The following is a 17,753-nucleotide window of genomic DNA, read 5'->3' on the forward strand; positions in this document are numbered from 1 at the left end:
TACTCAGGTGCGACTTATAGTCCGAAAAATACGGTAAGCAGCACAGCTGTTTTAGCACTGATGAGTGATAAGAAATGTTGCTTGATTTCTGAAGGATCACGTGACACTAAAGACTGGCGTAACGGGTAAAGGAAATTCAGTTTTGCCAACATAGGAATCAATTACATTATATGTATATGTGTATACACGTAAATAAATAGCTATTTATAAATAGTAAACATATTTTATAGTATTACTAAAGTGAAGTGAAAGTGTCTCTGGGGTGCTATTTGTTCCTGAAACAGTTATTTTAGAGCACACAAGCACCCACAGACTCACCCATGCTCTTCTTCAACCTGAATCCCCACTGACTGAAACTTGGACTGGTCCTCCAATTCCTGGTCCTCAGGCCCATCCACCTGTTTAAACATATCACTCAGTAAACCAGCCACCTCCACAGTCATTTAAAGATTCATCTACCTCAGGGAGAAGTAAACAAATCTCTAACTCACCCTGTGTGGGTTTGTATACAGAAATAAAAAGACCAGCTCGTGAAACACTGAGCTTGTATAAATATGTAGGCTCTTTTGTGTACAAACACCTGATAAAAACATTATAGTGGATATTACAACTAAATCTTGTTCTAATAGCCAGCAGGAAGGTCTCAACAGAGTTGAGGAGAATAAACAATGAGAACAACTCTGAATCTCACTCACCTGGATACCAATAGAAAGGCACCTGCTCTTCCTGAGCACATCCCTTCGGACATCTTCCAGGGCCGGTATGGGCACGGGGAAGGGCACATGCATGGGCAGCGGAGAGGGAGGGGTAGTGCTGATGGTGATGGTGCTGTTACTGACGTGTTGACTGGCAGGGCCGTGGATCTGAGCATTGGCCGCCTCGATGGCTGCCGTTAGCGCTTTCATGCTGTCAATACTCTCGGTGGAATTGCTCAGGCCAGAGTGGAGGATGGGCTCGCTTCCTGTCCCGGGACCATCCATGTAAGCGTCCTGCGCAGACTCAGTGCTGCTCTGGGCCGTGATGGAGATGAAGGGCTTGGTTGAGGTTCGAGGAGGTACCGGCGGAGGAGTCTTCTTGTAGGTGGTGATGCATGATGATACTGTAGAGAGAATAGTACACTTCTTCATTTCTCAGATGCTTTTATCCACTCGAACTTACAAATATAGATGCATGAGAAAAGTATGTAAACAGTAAAGCATAAAAGATTAGAATGGAAACAGATGTAAGGACAAAAAACTTTTATATGAAGTGTCAGGATACCTGTACTAATTCACCAAAAAACTAAAATCACTATTGACCACTAATTTGAATGCTGTGGGCATCCTCAATGTCTATGATGTTTCAGCCCTGTATCATTTTTTTGAGAGAAAGAAATGATCAATCATTATCCATTAATTTTTATGCATGTTCAAGTTCCCCTATTATGGATTTTTGAAAAGTATTTTTCATGCAGTGTCTATCACAGCTCTAAGTGAATGAAAACATCCTGCAAAGTTTTAAATCTGAAAGTGCACCGTGAATAAAATAATTGTCTCTCAAAAGAAAGAGTTGACTCTGAAGCATTTAAAGAATTGTTTTTAAAACGAATCCCAAGCCATTTCATGTTGACGTACACAAAGCAGCTCTGCGCTCACAAACGCAGCTTCAAATGCAATCGACCAATCACCGCAGATTAGGGTCACGCAAAGGAGGGGTTTATAAACTTAATTGTTGAGCAAATCATTTGGGAGTCGTTGAGCTAATAAGGTAAAAATACATGCATATAACAAGAAAATGAAAGTGTTTTTTGACCTTGCATGCATTTCAACCTTTTGTTGGGGACTCCCAAAACCATAATATGAACCTTTCATAACCCATAATAGGGGCACTTTAAAAAAAGTAGTGGACATTTATAATGTCTCAAAAGATTTACATTTTATTCTATTCTATTCTATTCTATTCTAAAAAAAACACTGCTCTTTAAATTTTGTAAATTATTTTTACAAATGTTTTTGAAAAAGTCTCCCACCAAGGCTGCATTTATTTGATCAAAAATACATTAAAAACAATTTAAAATAACTGTTTTATATTTAAAACACCTTAAAATTTAATATAAACTTATTTAATATAAATATTTAAACATTTCTTCTTATGTTTATTTTAATGAATATAAATAAATAAATAAATATATATATATATATATATATATATATATATATATATATATATATATATATATATATGAAAAGTTAAAATGCAAAAGCCCAATTTTCATCTAAAATTAGCATTTTTTTATCAGGCTCATATGTCTAGGTTCAGTATTTGTACTTTGATGGCAACGTTTAAGTCCTTTTCCATCTCATTAAAATGAAATAAATAAACATAAATATTGGAACCTGACAAAAATGCTAATTTTTGATGAAAATTTCAGATGGCACTTAGAGGCTTTTGCATCTGAAGACTTCATATATATATATATATATATATATATATTAGGGGTGTGACGAGACCTCGTGGCACGAGATCTCGTGAGAACGTGATGACATCCTCACCCAGACCTTTCAAATATATTTGCATTACACTGGCCCTTTCACCATTGGTGGCATTTATACACACAGAAGCGCGCCTGACGCTCGCGGTGAGGTGATTTCAGCATCTGCCGGTGTCCTGACATTTTATCCTACGCGTCAGATTTTCCTGCCCTGGTTTACTGCGCATGCGCACATCAATATTGCGTCCTTTTTCTCATGCTAAACAACAATATTTAATGTATCTACATTACTGTAAGAGTAGGTTTAGGGTTGGGCTAGGTGTAGACTTAAATAAAAACGCAATCTAATTGGTAGAAAAGAATATTTATTGTTGGTTTCCTGTAGCTGTATCCCTTCTAGCTACAACCGTGAATATAACACAGAATTACTGTATTTGCAGCACTGTAAGGGTAGGTTTAGGGTTGTTGTAGGTGTAGACGTTAATAAACCATAACTTTACAGTAGCATTTTTCGTTGTTGAATTGTACTACCCACGGTTTTAGTGGGAGGTAGGAAAATCTTACAGGGTAGGACAAATCGACAGAACACCGTCTCACTAAATGAGGACGGAAACACATGAACAACATCTACAAAATGGAATTTAGGAAAAAATTTAATGGATTTCATAGGGCCCTAACTATCCCTCAGCCCTGATGTGCCACCCAGTTTGGGAACCACTGCTTTATTCTTTTAAATGGTTTATTATATATAATTTTTAAATAAAGTGGAAATCAATTTACTAAATAATAAACTTGACTGACTGCTTCATTTCCACTTAAAAGGAATATATGTTGTTTATTTTTATTTATATTATTTATAATTTTTGTTCATTTACTTGTCATTCTTCTGCAGTGTTTACATATTGTTTATTACTGCATAAAATTAATTAAAATAGATGTTTAATTTCATAAAGTACAAGTAGATTTTTTGCATTTTGTGTTTTTCAGTTGAATGAAAGACTGTTTTTCCCTATATATTTCATAATTGAGGATATCTTTAGAAAAATTCAAAAACCTTGTGAATCCAGTCTTGTGTATCGTCTCGTCTCGTGGGATAAGTGTCTCGTCACACCTCTAATATATATATATATATATATATATATATATATATATATATATATATACACACACACACACACACATATTAGGGGTGTAACGGTACACAAATATGACCGTTCCGTACGTACCTCGGTTTTAACATCACTGTTTGGTATGAAATCAGTACAGCAGTGGGAAGAACTTTTTTTTTATTTTTATTAAACCGTGGTTTACTGAAGCTGCTCTTTTTTAAATACATTGTTATAATTTAAAATGTTCTTATTGATAAAAATCTACCTCAGCTTATGCTTTAAACCATAGAGAGTCCTTTACATCATAAGGTTACAATTAACAACTTAACCCAAACTTACATTTAATTTTTATTTATTGTTTTAAATATAATAACCAACACTCAACTTAAAAAAAACATTTATACATAACAGTTTTTAAATTAACTTATAACTTATAAAATATATAATTATATATATTAAAATATATTAAATTACACAGTGGCTGTCATATCATGTTTCATAACATATACATTTAAACATATTAAATAAACATACATTAAATAATTAAGACTAACAGATAAAGTAAAATATGAGAATTTACTGTAATATTTCACAAAATGCTCTTCTCTAGACTTAATTTCTCTGATGAACTAAAGAGCTGTGGACACTGAAGATTTGCTGAGGTGAATACGTGTACTGTTACACCCCTATATAAACAATTAGCAATTTACTTTTGATCAATTTAATGTATTTTTGCTGAATAAAACAATGGATTTCTTTCTCAATCAATCAATCAATCAATCAATCAATCAATCAATCAATCAATCAATCAATCAATCATTTTGAATGGTAGTGTAAGTGTGTGCATAAGTAGCCTAGTTCAAATCCTTTTTTTTTTTTAAAGCTTAACCTCAACTGCTGTATGAAGCAGTTACAGCAAGATACTAGCAAACCAGAGAATTGTGATGGCTGACATGATTACAGCAAATCCTCTGAACTTAAAATCAGACTTGCGGACATCTGTGTGAAAATCTTACACATTGTGAATGCCAATCTTGCAGTAACATGCCATTACTTGAGCGAAAAGTCAACGCTGCCCACCGTTATGCTGGCAGTTTTTAAGTTTTCTTCAACACACACAGCTAAGCACATTAAAGAGGCCAGAAATGTTTTGCTTGAGTCATGGGGAATAATAGATAAGACTCAGACCACACTTCCCAACATGACTCTGTGTGCTAATCTTTAGCCTTTGCCACCACCTTGAATCTGGCGGTAAAAAAGCCCTTTCATGAACCATGGATCTGCATGAGATTTGTCTCGCAAACTTTTTTCAGGTCAAGCCCAAATGCCACGCAGATAAATTCTGTGATCCAGCAACAGATGGGACCCAAGATGGAACAGCAAATTGTGCATGTTTCTAACGTGAAGCACTGTGAGCTGCTTTACCATCTCTTCACCAGACTACTGCCATCTGCTAAACCTGCAACATGCTAAATTAAAGTCTCACTAATATTGAAATAAATGCAAATACAGCAATGACTTCAAGAGAGTAATGGCACAAAAAGACTATAATTATAAAACAAAACTTCAATAGAATTTATCCCCCCAAAATTGATAAAGTTATAATAAATCTCCTACTTTATTCAGATTGTTTATTAGTAACTAATAAAATGAAATTTAAAAAAATCACAGAAAGTAAAAAATAATTAATGGTTATAATAAAAATAGAGGTAATAGTTACTTACTTAATTTTATATGAATATGCAATATATAAATGCAATTTAAAAGTAATTAAACACATATACATATTCACTGATGATATATTGATGATAAATATCCAAGCTTATCATATTGTCACAATATTATTGGACGACCATACTATAATATTTATTGCATTCATTTTAATTGACAGAGAGCATGATTAAATATTCACTTATTAACATTCTTATGGAAGAATCCCATTATATCAGTGGGCCATCTGTTGACATTGAAAGTGTTATCTTGAAGTGCTACTGCTTGACACAGTGCTGGTGGAGCACTGACTCATTTCCTCCAGCACTTCACTTCAAAGAGCGAAACAACCCCTCACAACCCCCACTAAACATGAAATCACTAATCGATGGCTGCATGAAGCGGCAGATAGAGGTGTGTGTTGTGAGATAAACGGTGAGAAAGTCTGTGTGAGCAAAGCATATATTTTCATTTCTTAAACATCCACAAGGGGGCAACCCAGAGTGAGACAGAGAACAGCTGTTAATGTCCTCTCTGATTTCACTTCCTCATTTTCACACTCCTTGGTTTTTCTCTCCTCACATATCCAGTGACTTCTTTCTGTGGAGAGTGACTTTTTTGTACTGTTTTTATGTCCCAATAGGATAATTTAGAATAAATAAATTAGACAATTATGATTAAATTATTATTAAATAATATTATTAAATTACACTTAAAGTACATTATTATTTATAATTTTTTTTTAATAATTATCTCTAAATAAAACAACATACTAAATCAATACACTGTAAAAAAACAATATTACAATAATCTTAGCATGCTCATTCATTCATGTTTCAAGAATTCATGTTTTGTCTATGAAGTCTCTGAGACCTAAACATAAAGTAAATTTTACAAACATGGGCGTGCTGGTCTAAAAAAGAGGTGTGTTCAGGCGCATAGCTGGCGCATAGCTGGCGCATTGCTATTTTAACTGCTTTTAACTTAAAATGACAAATGTCGGCCGATATATCGGCCTTGGCGATATATCGGTCAACCACTAATTAAAATGCAGTCAAAATACAGTACAAAAGTATCAAATTCTTTTGTATAAGCTATTCATGCTTATATGATATCATTCACGCTGAATAACACGTAGGCACTGAAACCAGGCACCCATTTACAGGCATTCAAAAGTTCCTATGGTAGTCCACTTCTACCACATAAAATGGCTCGGTAAATCAAAATTCTAACATACGAAGTCATTAATATGAGACTAAATGTGAAATTATGAGATACAAAGATATAATTACGATAAATATAATTAGCAAATGACAAAAAATGTTTTTATCATCATGAATATTTATCTCATAGTTATGACAACTTTTTCGTGTCATAATTGTCTCATTATCTTTCCTATCTCATAATAATAAAAAAGGCTTCTCAGTTCATAATTGCAATTTATGTCATAAATTAAGATTTTTGTGTCACACAATTATGACTTTGCATCTTAATTTCCACCTTCCATCATAAATGCCTTCTATCGCATAATTATGACATTTGATCTCATAAAGATGACTATGTTATCATTGTTATTTAACAAAGCTTGACATTTGGCAGCAAAGTCCCCCTCTTGAATTAGCTTTTAAATCTCCGTAAGATAAAACCATGTTGTTCACAGGAACAGTCTATCACATTTCTTTGGCAAGGCGCCCATTCTTGTTTGCTTCTTTGACAACCAGTCACACAAAGAAAGCCACGCTATGTGTTTGAATAGCTGAATTCATCTCCCCTGAGCTACAGTGTACCAAAGAGCACATGCACACACAATTGCTTCTCCAGACTTGATCTCGGTCTCTCACACCCTCATTTATTCACATACATATGCTCTGAATCTACGCAGAGGTTCACACACACACACACACACACACACACACACACACACACACACACACACACACACACACACACTGTGTGCAAACTGTGATTGTTTTTGTATAATCACCAGTGAGACCTCTGCTGATTGTGTCTTTATCTTTGGTGTTTGTCGTTGTTATACCAACACAGATGTACACAGGAGTGTTTGATAATTACTTTCAAAAGCATTCTAATAGTTGATGCTACAATAACTGGGAAAATGTTTTGAGACTGTAACGATGGTCATTGTGATTAGGGTTTGTCACATGAGGTAATTACAGGACAGAATGTAATTAGCATGAAACAGGGGTTCTGGAACTGGAGCTTAGCAGTCTGAATGTTGTTTGTTTCCCTCTAACACCTGGAGAAAGCAGAACACATCTAAAAGGAAGCTAAAAGACCAATTAGAAGGATGTAAATTGCACACTGCTACCTTTGCTTGTGGGTCGTTTCCAACGTTTTTGAAAAAAATGTCTTATGCTAAACAAGGCTGCAATCATTTTATTATTTTACTGTATATATATATATATATATATATATATATATATATATGTACACATTTAAAATTATTATTTTCTGTGGCGGCAAAGCTGAATATTCAGCAGTCATTATTCCAGTCTTCAGTGTCGCATAATCCTTCTAATCATTCTATTATTCTAATGCGCTGATTTGGAGACATTTATAATTATCAACGTTAATGTTATTATTATATAATGTTATTATCATCAACAAAAAATTATGAAATATTTAAATTAGTTACTACAATTTCCAGCAGGAGCTTAACAACCAAACACTGACTCTTGATTTTAACATATTACCTTGTATTTTAAATCTAATAGAAAAAAAAAAAAAAAAAAGTGAGTGAAAAAAAAAAGTGAAGTGACATTCAGCCAAGTATGGTGACCCATACTCAGAATTTGTGCTCTGCATTTAACCCATCCGAAATGCACACACACAGAGCAGTGAACACACACACACACACACACTGTGAGCACACACCCGGAGCAGTGGGCAGCCATTTATGCTGCGGCGCCCGGGGAGCAGTTGGGGGTTCGATGCCTTGCTCAAGGGCACCTAAGTCGTGGTATTGAAGGTGGAGAGAGAACTGTACATGCACTCCCCCCACCCACAATTCCTGCCGGCCCGGGACTCGAACTCACAACCTTTCGATTGGGAGTCCGACTCTCTAACCATTAGGCCACCACTTCCCTCTGTATGTGTGGCTGTATGTGTGGGAATAGCTCATTTTCACATAATAAATTATTGTCCAGATCACTACTATATAACATAGACAGCAGTGTCACAAGCTATTTAGTTATTTTTTCAACCCTGGAAGCGATGGACCAAAAAACCCCACATGTAATTAAATAAATGATCCTTAAAAATAAGATAAACCTTTATAAATACAATTTTACAGAGATTAAAGGGATACTTGCTACTGTATGTCAGATACCAATCTAACCTAAACCATCAAGCACCTTCTGAGGAAGACACAGGAATCCTGCTCCCATGCTCTATACTTCACTTACTAATCCCTCCATTTCTCATCTACAGTATACTAATGGAAAGCGTCAGCTAAATGACTAAAATGTAAATGTAAATGTAAAGAGATGGGCTGAGTTAGCACTCCTGCTGATGCGCAGTGTAAACACACCCACACATACAGGCGCTGCTCAAGTCAGTAGCGTCTCCTCTGGCCTGTCAGCCTGGGCGCTTACAGACTTCATACCTCTCAACAGACATCATATAGAGCCTGTTTGCGAATATATGAGATGTGATCAACTCAGGATTTAACTGTTCGAAAAGAAGAGGAACAGATGTTTCTAGATGATAAAACTCTTTATGTGCTGCTGTTGGAACAATTATGTCATACTTAACACATATACTTAACCCTAGCAGCTTATTATATTAATACATTTTAATAGTTTAACCTACTTACTGCTGTTAGTTAGAGTAAACAGACACCTGTACAAAATGTGCAATGCTTTTAGCTTCCAGAAGGAGAATATGATGGCATTTTGCTTAGTAGAAGTCTTGCTAACATTATGCCAGGAGATTTAAGCTTTTTTGGGATTACAATTATTGTTCCTCACACACAGTTCCCTTGTATGTGCAGATTTGGTTGTGTACACCAGTGCGTATCACTGTAGACTGTGCAAAAGACGATAAAATGTGCGTTTAAGCATTTAAACCTTGACCTCCTGTAATTGACAGCATTTGTATTGTGTCTGCCATGCTCTGACCTTGAGCTTTGAGGATATCGTAAACGATATGGTCGCAGACAAATCAATTTGAGCCCGCCGACTCATCTTTCTTACAATGACAGGACGCTCTGCACGTTCATGTCCTTAAACACCCTGACAGTGTTGTTTCAGATGACACACCGACAGAATTAACCCACCTCCATTTCCTTGGGCGAATGGTCTTTCAGCCATACAGAAACATCATAACGAATTATTCTCTACATCCATAATCGCAAGTATCCACATGCATATCGAGTGCCCTTCACATCCCCTAATGTCAGATCTTTTTTAAGGACAGAGTCAGATACGCTCGGCTGCTCAGCATAATCCGGAGCTATTTTTTTTAAGACCACAGAGAAGTCATCCGGTCTGGACAGGAATCTTTGGGTTTTATTCTGATATCTCAAGCTTCCTAAGTGTTTAATGCGGTCTAATTCTTCTCAGGTGAGACCTGAGAGAGCTCAAGAGAGTGCTGGCTGTCGTTATGACCCATGAGAGGTAATTATCACAAGCCGCCTTGCTAAAAATGTACACAGGCAGCCATATGAGAAGAAAGGTCCTCTATCACTCTAGGCAGCTGGACGCGGCGGAACGTCCGGCTCCAGGCCTTCATGATGAATCCGTGAGAACCATGGTAGGCTGGGTTCCATATTGAGACCTAAGGGGTACTTGTATGTGTATAGTCCATGGTATAGCCTTAGAGCCATTTTGCGTCGGTCACCGACGTGGCGTCGAGAGTGACTGACTGAAAGGGAACGTCTCGGTCACGTATGGTAACCCTCGTTCCCTGAAGGAGGGAACGGAGACGCCACGTCCCGTCGCCATGGTTGCTGTACCGCCGCTGAGCTGCCGGGTCTCCGGCTCGGCTCCTCAGTGAAAACCTGGTATGCACTGCACCTGCTGCCTTCTTATTCTCACGCTGTGATCAGCGGCAGCTGGATGCAATAATTGCATGCCAATGTGCATTGGCTCGTTTAGTTTACACTCAAAGTAGATTAGTCTATCGAAGCGATATCCCATTTTGCGTCGGTCACCGACATGGCGTCTCCGTTCCCTCCTTCAGGGAACGAGGGTTACCATACGCAACTGAGACGTTACTTTTATTGACTGACAAGTCTTATGTCCCCATATTGTGAGAAATCGGCAGTACAGAGGTATTGTGTGCACTGTGTGAACATGATGTAGTTTTAGACTAAATGTGAATGTGCATTAATTCATCCCACTCTCTCTCAAAAAAAAAAAAAAGATTTAGCATTGATCAAAATGAATTAAAACAGTGCAAATGCAAACTCAGAATATATGTTAAAAACACAAATGTATCTAATCCCATTTTATTAACTAATGTCTCTGCTACTGACCTTTGATGATCCAGTTCAACTTTAGATAAACTAACAATTGTGCTTCATTGTTTTTTTGTTTTTATTGCTGAAGAGTGTTGAACCGTCTTCTCCTGTGTTCTACTGTACAGATGTGAATTTACTTTTCCTTCAGCCAGAGGTTTATTCATTACACTTTTTGGTGTGAAAGGGCTTTTACATTAGCTATAAACAGAACTTCTTATATTAAAAACAATCAAGCCCTGCTCATATTTTAAAAGTAATGTGAAAGTAATGCAAAAATAACGTAACACATTACTTTTCATAAAAAGTAACTAAGTAACATAAGTTACTTTTTTAGGGAGTAACGCAATATTGTAATGCATTACTTTTAAAAGTAACTTTTCTCAACACTGCTAATAACCATGTTCGGAGACCAAGAGTCGTAAACTTTCCCTCTAGAAGTGTAAGTCACCATTGGCTTTTTGACCCCCAAGTGGGGTGACCTCCACAGAACTTAAAAGACCTTTCTTCAGTGACCCGCCTCGCTTTTAGTCTCTTCACTCGTCAATCAAGGCAATGCAAGTATCATACATTTAACTAAACAAAACAGGTTTAGTATAAGCTATAGACCCCGTTGTAAAACGGCACTGATGGTTTCACTCAAAGGTTAACTGACTTCTTTTCCATAGCTGCATTTTCTTGTTTCTCTAATGGTTCACTTATGCCCTTTCCCTATGTACGAGTGATTGTATGTTTGTTTGTTTAGAGTAGTTATGTGTGTTAGCTTTTAGTTTATAAAACTTTGGTTGCCAAATTACATAGTTAATTACATTGAGTTTATGGTCCTGCTTGTGAATAATGTCCCTTTACGATTCTGATCCAGCTACATGCTCTAATGCATTAATACTTTAGGAAAGATATTTTCTGTGGCCACGAAAATATCCTTTCTTAGAGTTGATATGAACATACACTTAATGTTCGCTGGACGGACAGATTAGTTGATGACAATATTAATTCAGCGAGAGTTACTACTGGCATCTGATATAAATAATTGTAATTATTTATAATTAACTGAATTGATTGATATACATATCCCTTTTGAGCTAATTTGCTACATATTATTCTTTATTATACTTAAAACTGATTAAGAATGTAATATATAACATTTTCATAAATAAAATACATTTAAATACACATTTATATGGCCTATATTTAAATAAACATCCTTTTTTTTACACACTAAGGATGTTAGACATATAAATCTGAAGATTAACACATTTAATTCAGTTCAAATGTATATCTATAGGACTCTTCACAATAAATAGTTAAAAAAAACTGTTTTACTCAGAATATCTGATTTAAGTTGCTTTCTAGACCTAAAGTTGAAAGCAAGGCAAATGCTAAACAAGAAAGCACATGATTGAGCATGTTTTACATTCAAATAAAGCCTGATCAGACCCACTGTCCAATCCAGTGTCTGGCACACTGCCCTGGAAATGACCTTCACTGAATATGTGTGCATGAATATGCAAAGGTATTTGAACTCCAAATCCACACTAAGTCACTTTGTCAGCAATACAAAGGAACAATGCAAAAAATAATTTCCTCAACCAAGGCAGATAACAAGAAGCTGACAAAGCCATCCAAGCAGAGACTCTCCTGTCTGAAAATGTGGAATAATGTGGCAGAGCGTCGTCGCAACTTCCACTGATAAATGCTTGCTTCCCACTGCTGTACTTGTGAAAGTGTTTAGTGTGTGTGTGTGTGTGTGTGTGTGTGTGTGTATGAGTCAGGCATCAACTAAGAGTGACTGTGACGGTCCTTCTTCTCCAGCAGCAGTATTATCCCATCCATATCTCAGCCCCGAGCTCAGCCCTCACCAGTATTACATGCACGTCATGTACATTCACACTTCACCCCTCACACACGTCCCCACACACACCTTGCCGGATTCCATGCTCAACTCAACCAGAGAAAAAGGAGTTTAGCTATGCTCATCAGCTATGCTTTTTCCAATTTGTGCAGAAAACCCTTGCCACCTGAACCTGAACCGAAACACCCCATGTACTTGAATTGTGTTCACTGTGCCATTTTTCACAAAGAAATTCTATTATATTAAAATACATGTTCACTCATTTATTGTATTATGTAATTTAACACAAACCATTCATGAGGTTATCCATATTTCATTGTATGCAAAAACATAAAGGTAAAAAATAGTCTAAAATAATATAATCATGTTATATGAACTGTACCAGAACACTAGTTATACTGTTATACTCTCTCAGCGACTTTTCTTTCTCAAGCTTAGTGGTCTTAGTGTTAGTATAAGCACTTCTCGGGATCTTGTGTATAAATCCATTGCCGAAAGTATTTTAACATTTCATCTTTCTGCCTGGTATATGAGCATCTACAAGAAAAAACTTCCCAGAATTTTATCCATGGGAAATAAAATAATGGGCAGGCCTCAGAACCAATTGATACAACTTTATGTAGAAAGGACAAAGAAGGCAGAGAAAGTTATTCTTGCAGATAGTTCTCATCCTCTTTTCAGCCAGTTTGAGCCTTTGAAGTCAGGTAGACAAGTAAAATGTGTTTAAGACGTCCTTTATACCAAATGCAATTAAAATCATTAATTCGTTAATTCACATACGGCATTAACTGTATCTTCTTATTCTCTTTTATGTAATATGTGTAACTTGACTAATGATTGTGATTTTATTTTACTATGTATGTTGCTACTAATTTTGTGCTGGTGAGCCAAAGACAATTTTCCACTCAGGTGGACAATCAAGTGAAACAATACAATACAATACTGTACTGCTAAGAACAGATGCCTTTTTACTTGGATAATTTGATAACTTTTTAAAAGTATTATTTCAACATCAAAACTAAGAGCCTATTTACACCTGGTATTATGACGCCCCCCCCACCCACGGAATACAGGAACTAAAATGTTTTGAGTTGTCCACTTTTCACTGCTTCCAACAGGGCTGCTGGTCTAAAGAGATGAATCCTTGCCACACACTGACATAAAACATGATCACTATTTGGGATCTGTTTTGAGAAAGCACACCAAAATAATAGATTCAAACTTCACGTTGTACCAAAACACACGGATCACATGGATTACAATCCAAATAGTTTTTGCTATCCATATTCTTTGCATTCACTTCATTTCCCACTCACTTGTGAGCAGTGTAACATGGCTTTATTCATCAAAAAGTGAAAGTGCTGTAGAGTGTAATGAAATGAGGAGGGACTGATCTCAAGTGGTCACAAGAGACACATACAGTATAAAATGCATAATATTAAAAGGTGTCTTCAGTGAACACTTGTGATTGAATCACTGAAAATGCATCTGAATAATGGGTGGAAACAGCACCAATGTCATGATCTAATGAGTATTAAAAAAAAGAGACAATAAATAAATACAATTAATTAAATAATAACAGTGGAATACTGTCACAATTGTGAGACAAAGTCACATTTTGAGACATAAACTTGTACAATAATCCAGACTGTAGAATATAAAGTCACAAACAGGACCAATAATGTCCAAATTATATAAAAAAGTTGTAGTTGTGAAGTCAAAGATGAATAATTTTTAAACCAACTAATTTATTAATAAATATATATTTGGTGCTGCTATGAACTGAACTGTTTTAGTATTCAGTCCTTATCTTGTGAAATAACCAACGCTGCAAATTTCCAGAGCAAAGTTTTCCCACAGCTTCACTTTCAATACTGAAAATCAATGGGCATGCGGATGAACTACAGATAAAACATTGCACATACATTTAGCTCTGATTTAAGATATTTCCAGCTATTTTCACACACATTTTCAGTCTAATTTTTTTTTTTTCTGTCTGCATGAGAGCTGCGAGGCCACACACTTGTGTAGTTCAAAGGGAACATTGATCATCAGTCCCAGAGATGGCAGCTGTGGTATTTTCCTGCCATACATAGACTGAGGACAGCTCTAAAATAGCCTCCATCCTTTGACTATGAGTCTAAATGATAGCTGCTGCTGGGCCAGGAACACAGTTTAGAGACAGTGGGAGGATTTTGCAGTTGCAGCCTGAGGGACTTCACAGCTAAAGCGTCATTGGAGCGCACTGTGCAGTGAGCCTTACAAAAAGGTAACGTTGTGCAAACAAACACTCCACACTGCAACAACCCACCTGTCAACATCTAACCCCTGGCTGCTTCTCCAAACTTCCTGCCTTTTACTTCACCATCTCTCATAATCAGTCTCTGCCTGTTGGGGGTCAGAAACCTCCACTCATGATGTACAGCTCAAGCTCGCTTTAATATTTAAGAAGCAAACTCCACTGTGTAAACACACACACACATGCTCTGGATTTTTGTTTTAATGTTACTGATATAAAGCAACAAGTCCAGTCAACTGAATCTGTGTCCTGACTAGGGTGGCCATCCGTCCGGTTTTAGGTTGCAGAGTCCAGTTTTGAAATAACATGTCCATCTGCTGGCGCAGACTTGAAACGGATACTCATTTGACCTCCTTTTAAGATCACTATTTTATACTTTCTAAAATAATAGCAAACTAGTATACTCCTCCTACTATTTTCAGCGTATCTTGGGAAACATTGCAAGAGTTGTATATTAGTGCTTAGTTCCAAAATTAGCAAGTCACTTGCTTCATTCTGTTTCAAACAAACTGTTTGAATAATTCAAAGACTCAATCATTGAAAAAAACAATGACTTGTTGCCAACAATTGGCAGTTTCAGTTTCATAATTATCTTTTCATAGTTGTATACTCAGTATATTTTATATTTAACAAAATTTCTTAACATTATTTAAATGTTTAAATGCTTTTATGGTATCTCTGATTAGCTTTAAACATCTGTGTAAATACATCTAAATGCCACTTTAGACGCAGAATGTGTGCCACTTTTGTAGTGCAAAGATGGATTTTGCTAATATTGATTTCATTTTGTTGGTAACAGCCCTATAGTATCTTAGTATTCCAATTGCATTTATTGAACAAACATATTAATTTACATGAAAGGTGATGCATTTAATAAAAATGTGTCCTAGTAAATATATATAAAAAAACTGTCACTTGAAATCAATTTAAGGGGGAAAGTATCATCCCTTTTTGGAAATGTTTATTTTATGCCACTGATTTAGTTTTTATCATGGCTTCACGAATCCTGCAAAATGTCCTCTTTTTGTCATTATAGAAATGGCCATCCTAGTCCAGACAGAGGAATTAAAGCATAGTTCACCCAAAAATTCAAATTTTGTCAACATATACTCACCCTCATGTTGTTCCAAACCTGTATGAACTTCTTTCTTATGTTATGTGAACATAAAATAAGATATTTTAAAGAATGCTGGTAATCAAACATCCATAGTACTTCTTTTCCTACTACAGAAGTTAAGAGGAACCAACAACTGGTTCTTCAAAATATCTTCTTTTGTTTTCAACCTAAGAAAGAAATGTAGACAGGTTTGGAATGACTTGAGGGTGAGTAAATGACAACAACATTTTAATTTCTGGGTTAACTATTTCTTTAAAGGCTGCAAATTCAGGCACAAGAGTGCAATGCCTTTTTATTAAAATAATACAGGGGAATGGGTGACATTAATGGAAGAAATTGCCCATCACATTCATGACTCATTTAACATGCGAGCGTGCTCCTGAGAACAAGACTCATTATGTTTTCTGACTCATTGTCTGCCCCCTGTGGTGAGGATGAGATGTTGCACACTAATGGTTTGCTAATTAGTTGTACTAAAAGACAAATACTCAGCAAAGCCAAGCCATTAACAATTTATCAAAAGCTGCATGTTATTATGATAAAATAAACATGAATAACAGCTTCAGTGGAACATTTTGAACATAAACAATAAAGTGTAAAATCCTAAACTTTGCTACACTCCACTTCAAAGACTTTGCTCACTACCCCAAAGGCAGTGTTGCAGCGTGTGATAAGGGCCTGCTGTGTACCAGGCAGATGGTGCCGCTCTGTTCGTCTGAATGCACAGTGCTGTTCTGAAGGGGATGAAGGGAAGGAAGGTGTCCTCTCAATGTCAACCCTGACAGCTCCCTCAATTAGCCATCTCATAATTCATCTGGTCGGGTCTCTGTGGCGAGGACATCTGGAACGGTTTGCACTGGATGGGGAAGACTGGACAATGTATCTACAGCTCAGTGATACATATCATTCACTCACCCTCCTGTCGGATCCAAACCTGCATGACTTTCGTTTCATTGTGGAACAAAGAAGATGATTTAAGTAGTGTCTCAGTTTTTTTTTTTTTTTTTTGTCCATACAATGAAAGTCAATGGGGGTCGGACATAACAATGAACCCCTGTAACTTTCATTTCATGTCGAAACATCCTTCAAATAAAGGTCATACAAGTTTGGAAAGACATAAGGGTGAATAAATGATGAAATAATTTCCATTGTGGGTGAACTATTCCTTTAACTTGCCACCAAATCGCTATTTTGTGACTGTTGCAGCTAACTTGCATTTATTCTGGCTTTATTTTTCATGCAAAGGGCCAATCGCATTAAAGATGACGACTAATAATAATTACATAAAGTTATGTTAATCATTCTAATTCTATGAGAACAGTAAAGTCCACATCACAGCGATAACTACCACACAGAGAAAAAAAAATATCATTGTAATCTTTTTCAGAACAATTTTTATCCAACTAATAAATAATAAAAAGCAATCAGAATGAGCTTTTTAATGTTGAGCGCTTTAAAGCGACAGATGACCTAATTGCAGTGCATGCTTACAAACAGACAGAAGGTAACATCCACTGGTGTGGACACTAAAGTAGTTATTGTTATAGTTATTTTCATAATTATTGTTCTTCGCATAAATTGCCTTAAGACACTTTCTCTATTTTTGTGATTGAATGTCCCTGCTTCACATATTACAGAAGTAAAACTGGTTGCAAAAGGCAAATCAAGACCACGCCAATTCCTTTGGTGTTGGGTACATACCGACTTTAACAAACAC

At 36.2% G+C, this 17,753-nt stretch overlaps 1 protein-coding gene across 3 annotated transcripts in view; it reads right to left on the reverse strand.

The window, feature by feature from the left end:
- Positions 1-17,753, reverse strand: part of dlgap1a (discs, large (Drosophila) homolog-associated protein 1a) — a 45,532-nt gene that overhangs the window by 4,670 nt on the left and 23,109 nt on the right. For all 3 annotated transcript variants that reach the window (XR_009422583.1, XM_059501814.1, XM_059501813.1), the window contains exons 5-6: positions 696-1,099; positions 319-398 (exon numbers count right to left, since the gene is read on the reverse strand). Coding sequence is in view for 2 of the 3 variants with exons in the window: in XM_059501814.1 (XP_059357797.1) it covers positions 319-398; positions 696-1,099 (484 nt within the window). In the remaining variant the exon portion in view is untranslated. The remainder of the gene's footprint in view (positions 1-318; positions 399-695; positions 1,100-17,753) is intronic.

Source organism: Carassius carassius, chromosome 20 (assembly GCF_963082965.1).
Source record: "Carassius carassius chromosome 20, fCarCar2.1, whole genome shotgun sequence".
NCBI classification, from domain to species: domain Eukaryota; kingdom Metazoa; phylum Chordata; class Actinopteri; order Cypriniformes; family Cyprinidae; genus Carassius; species Carassius carassius.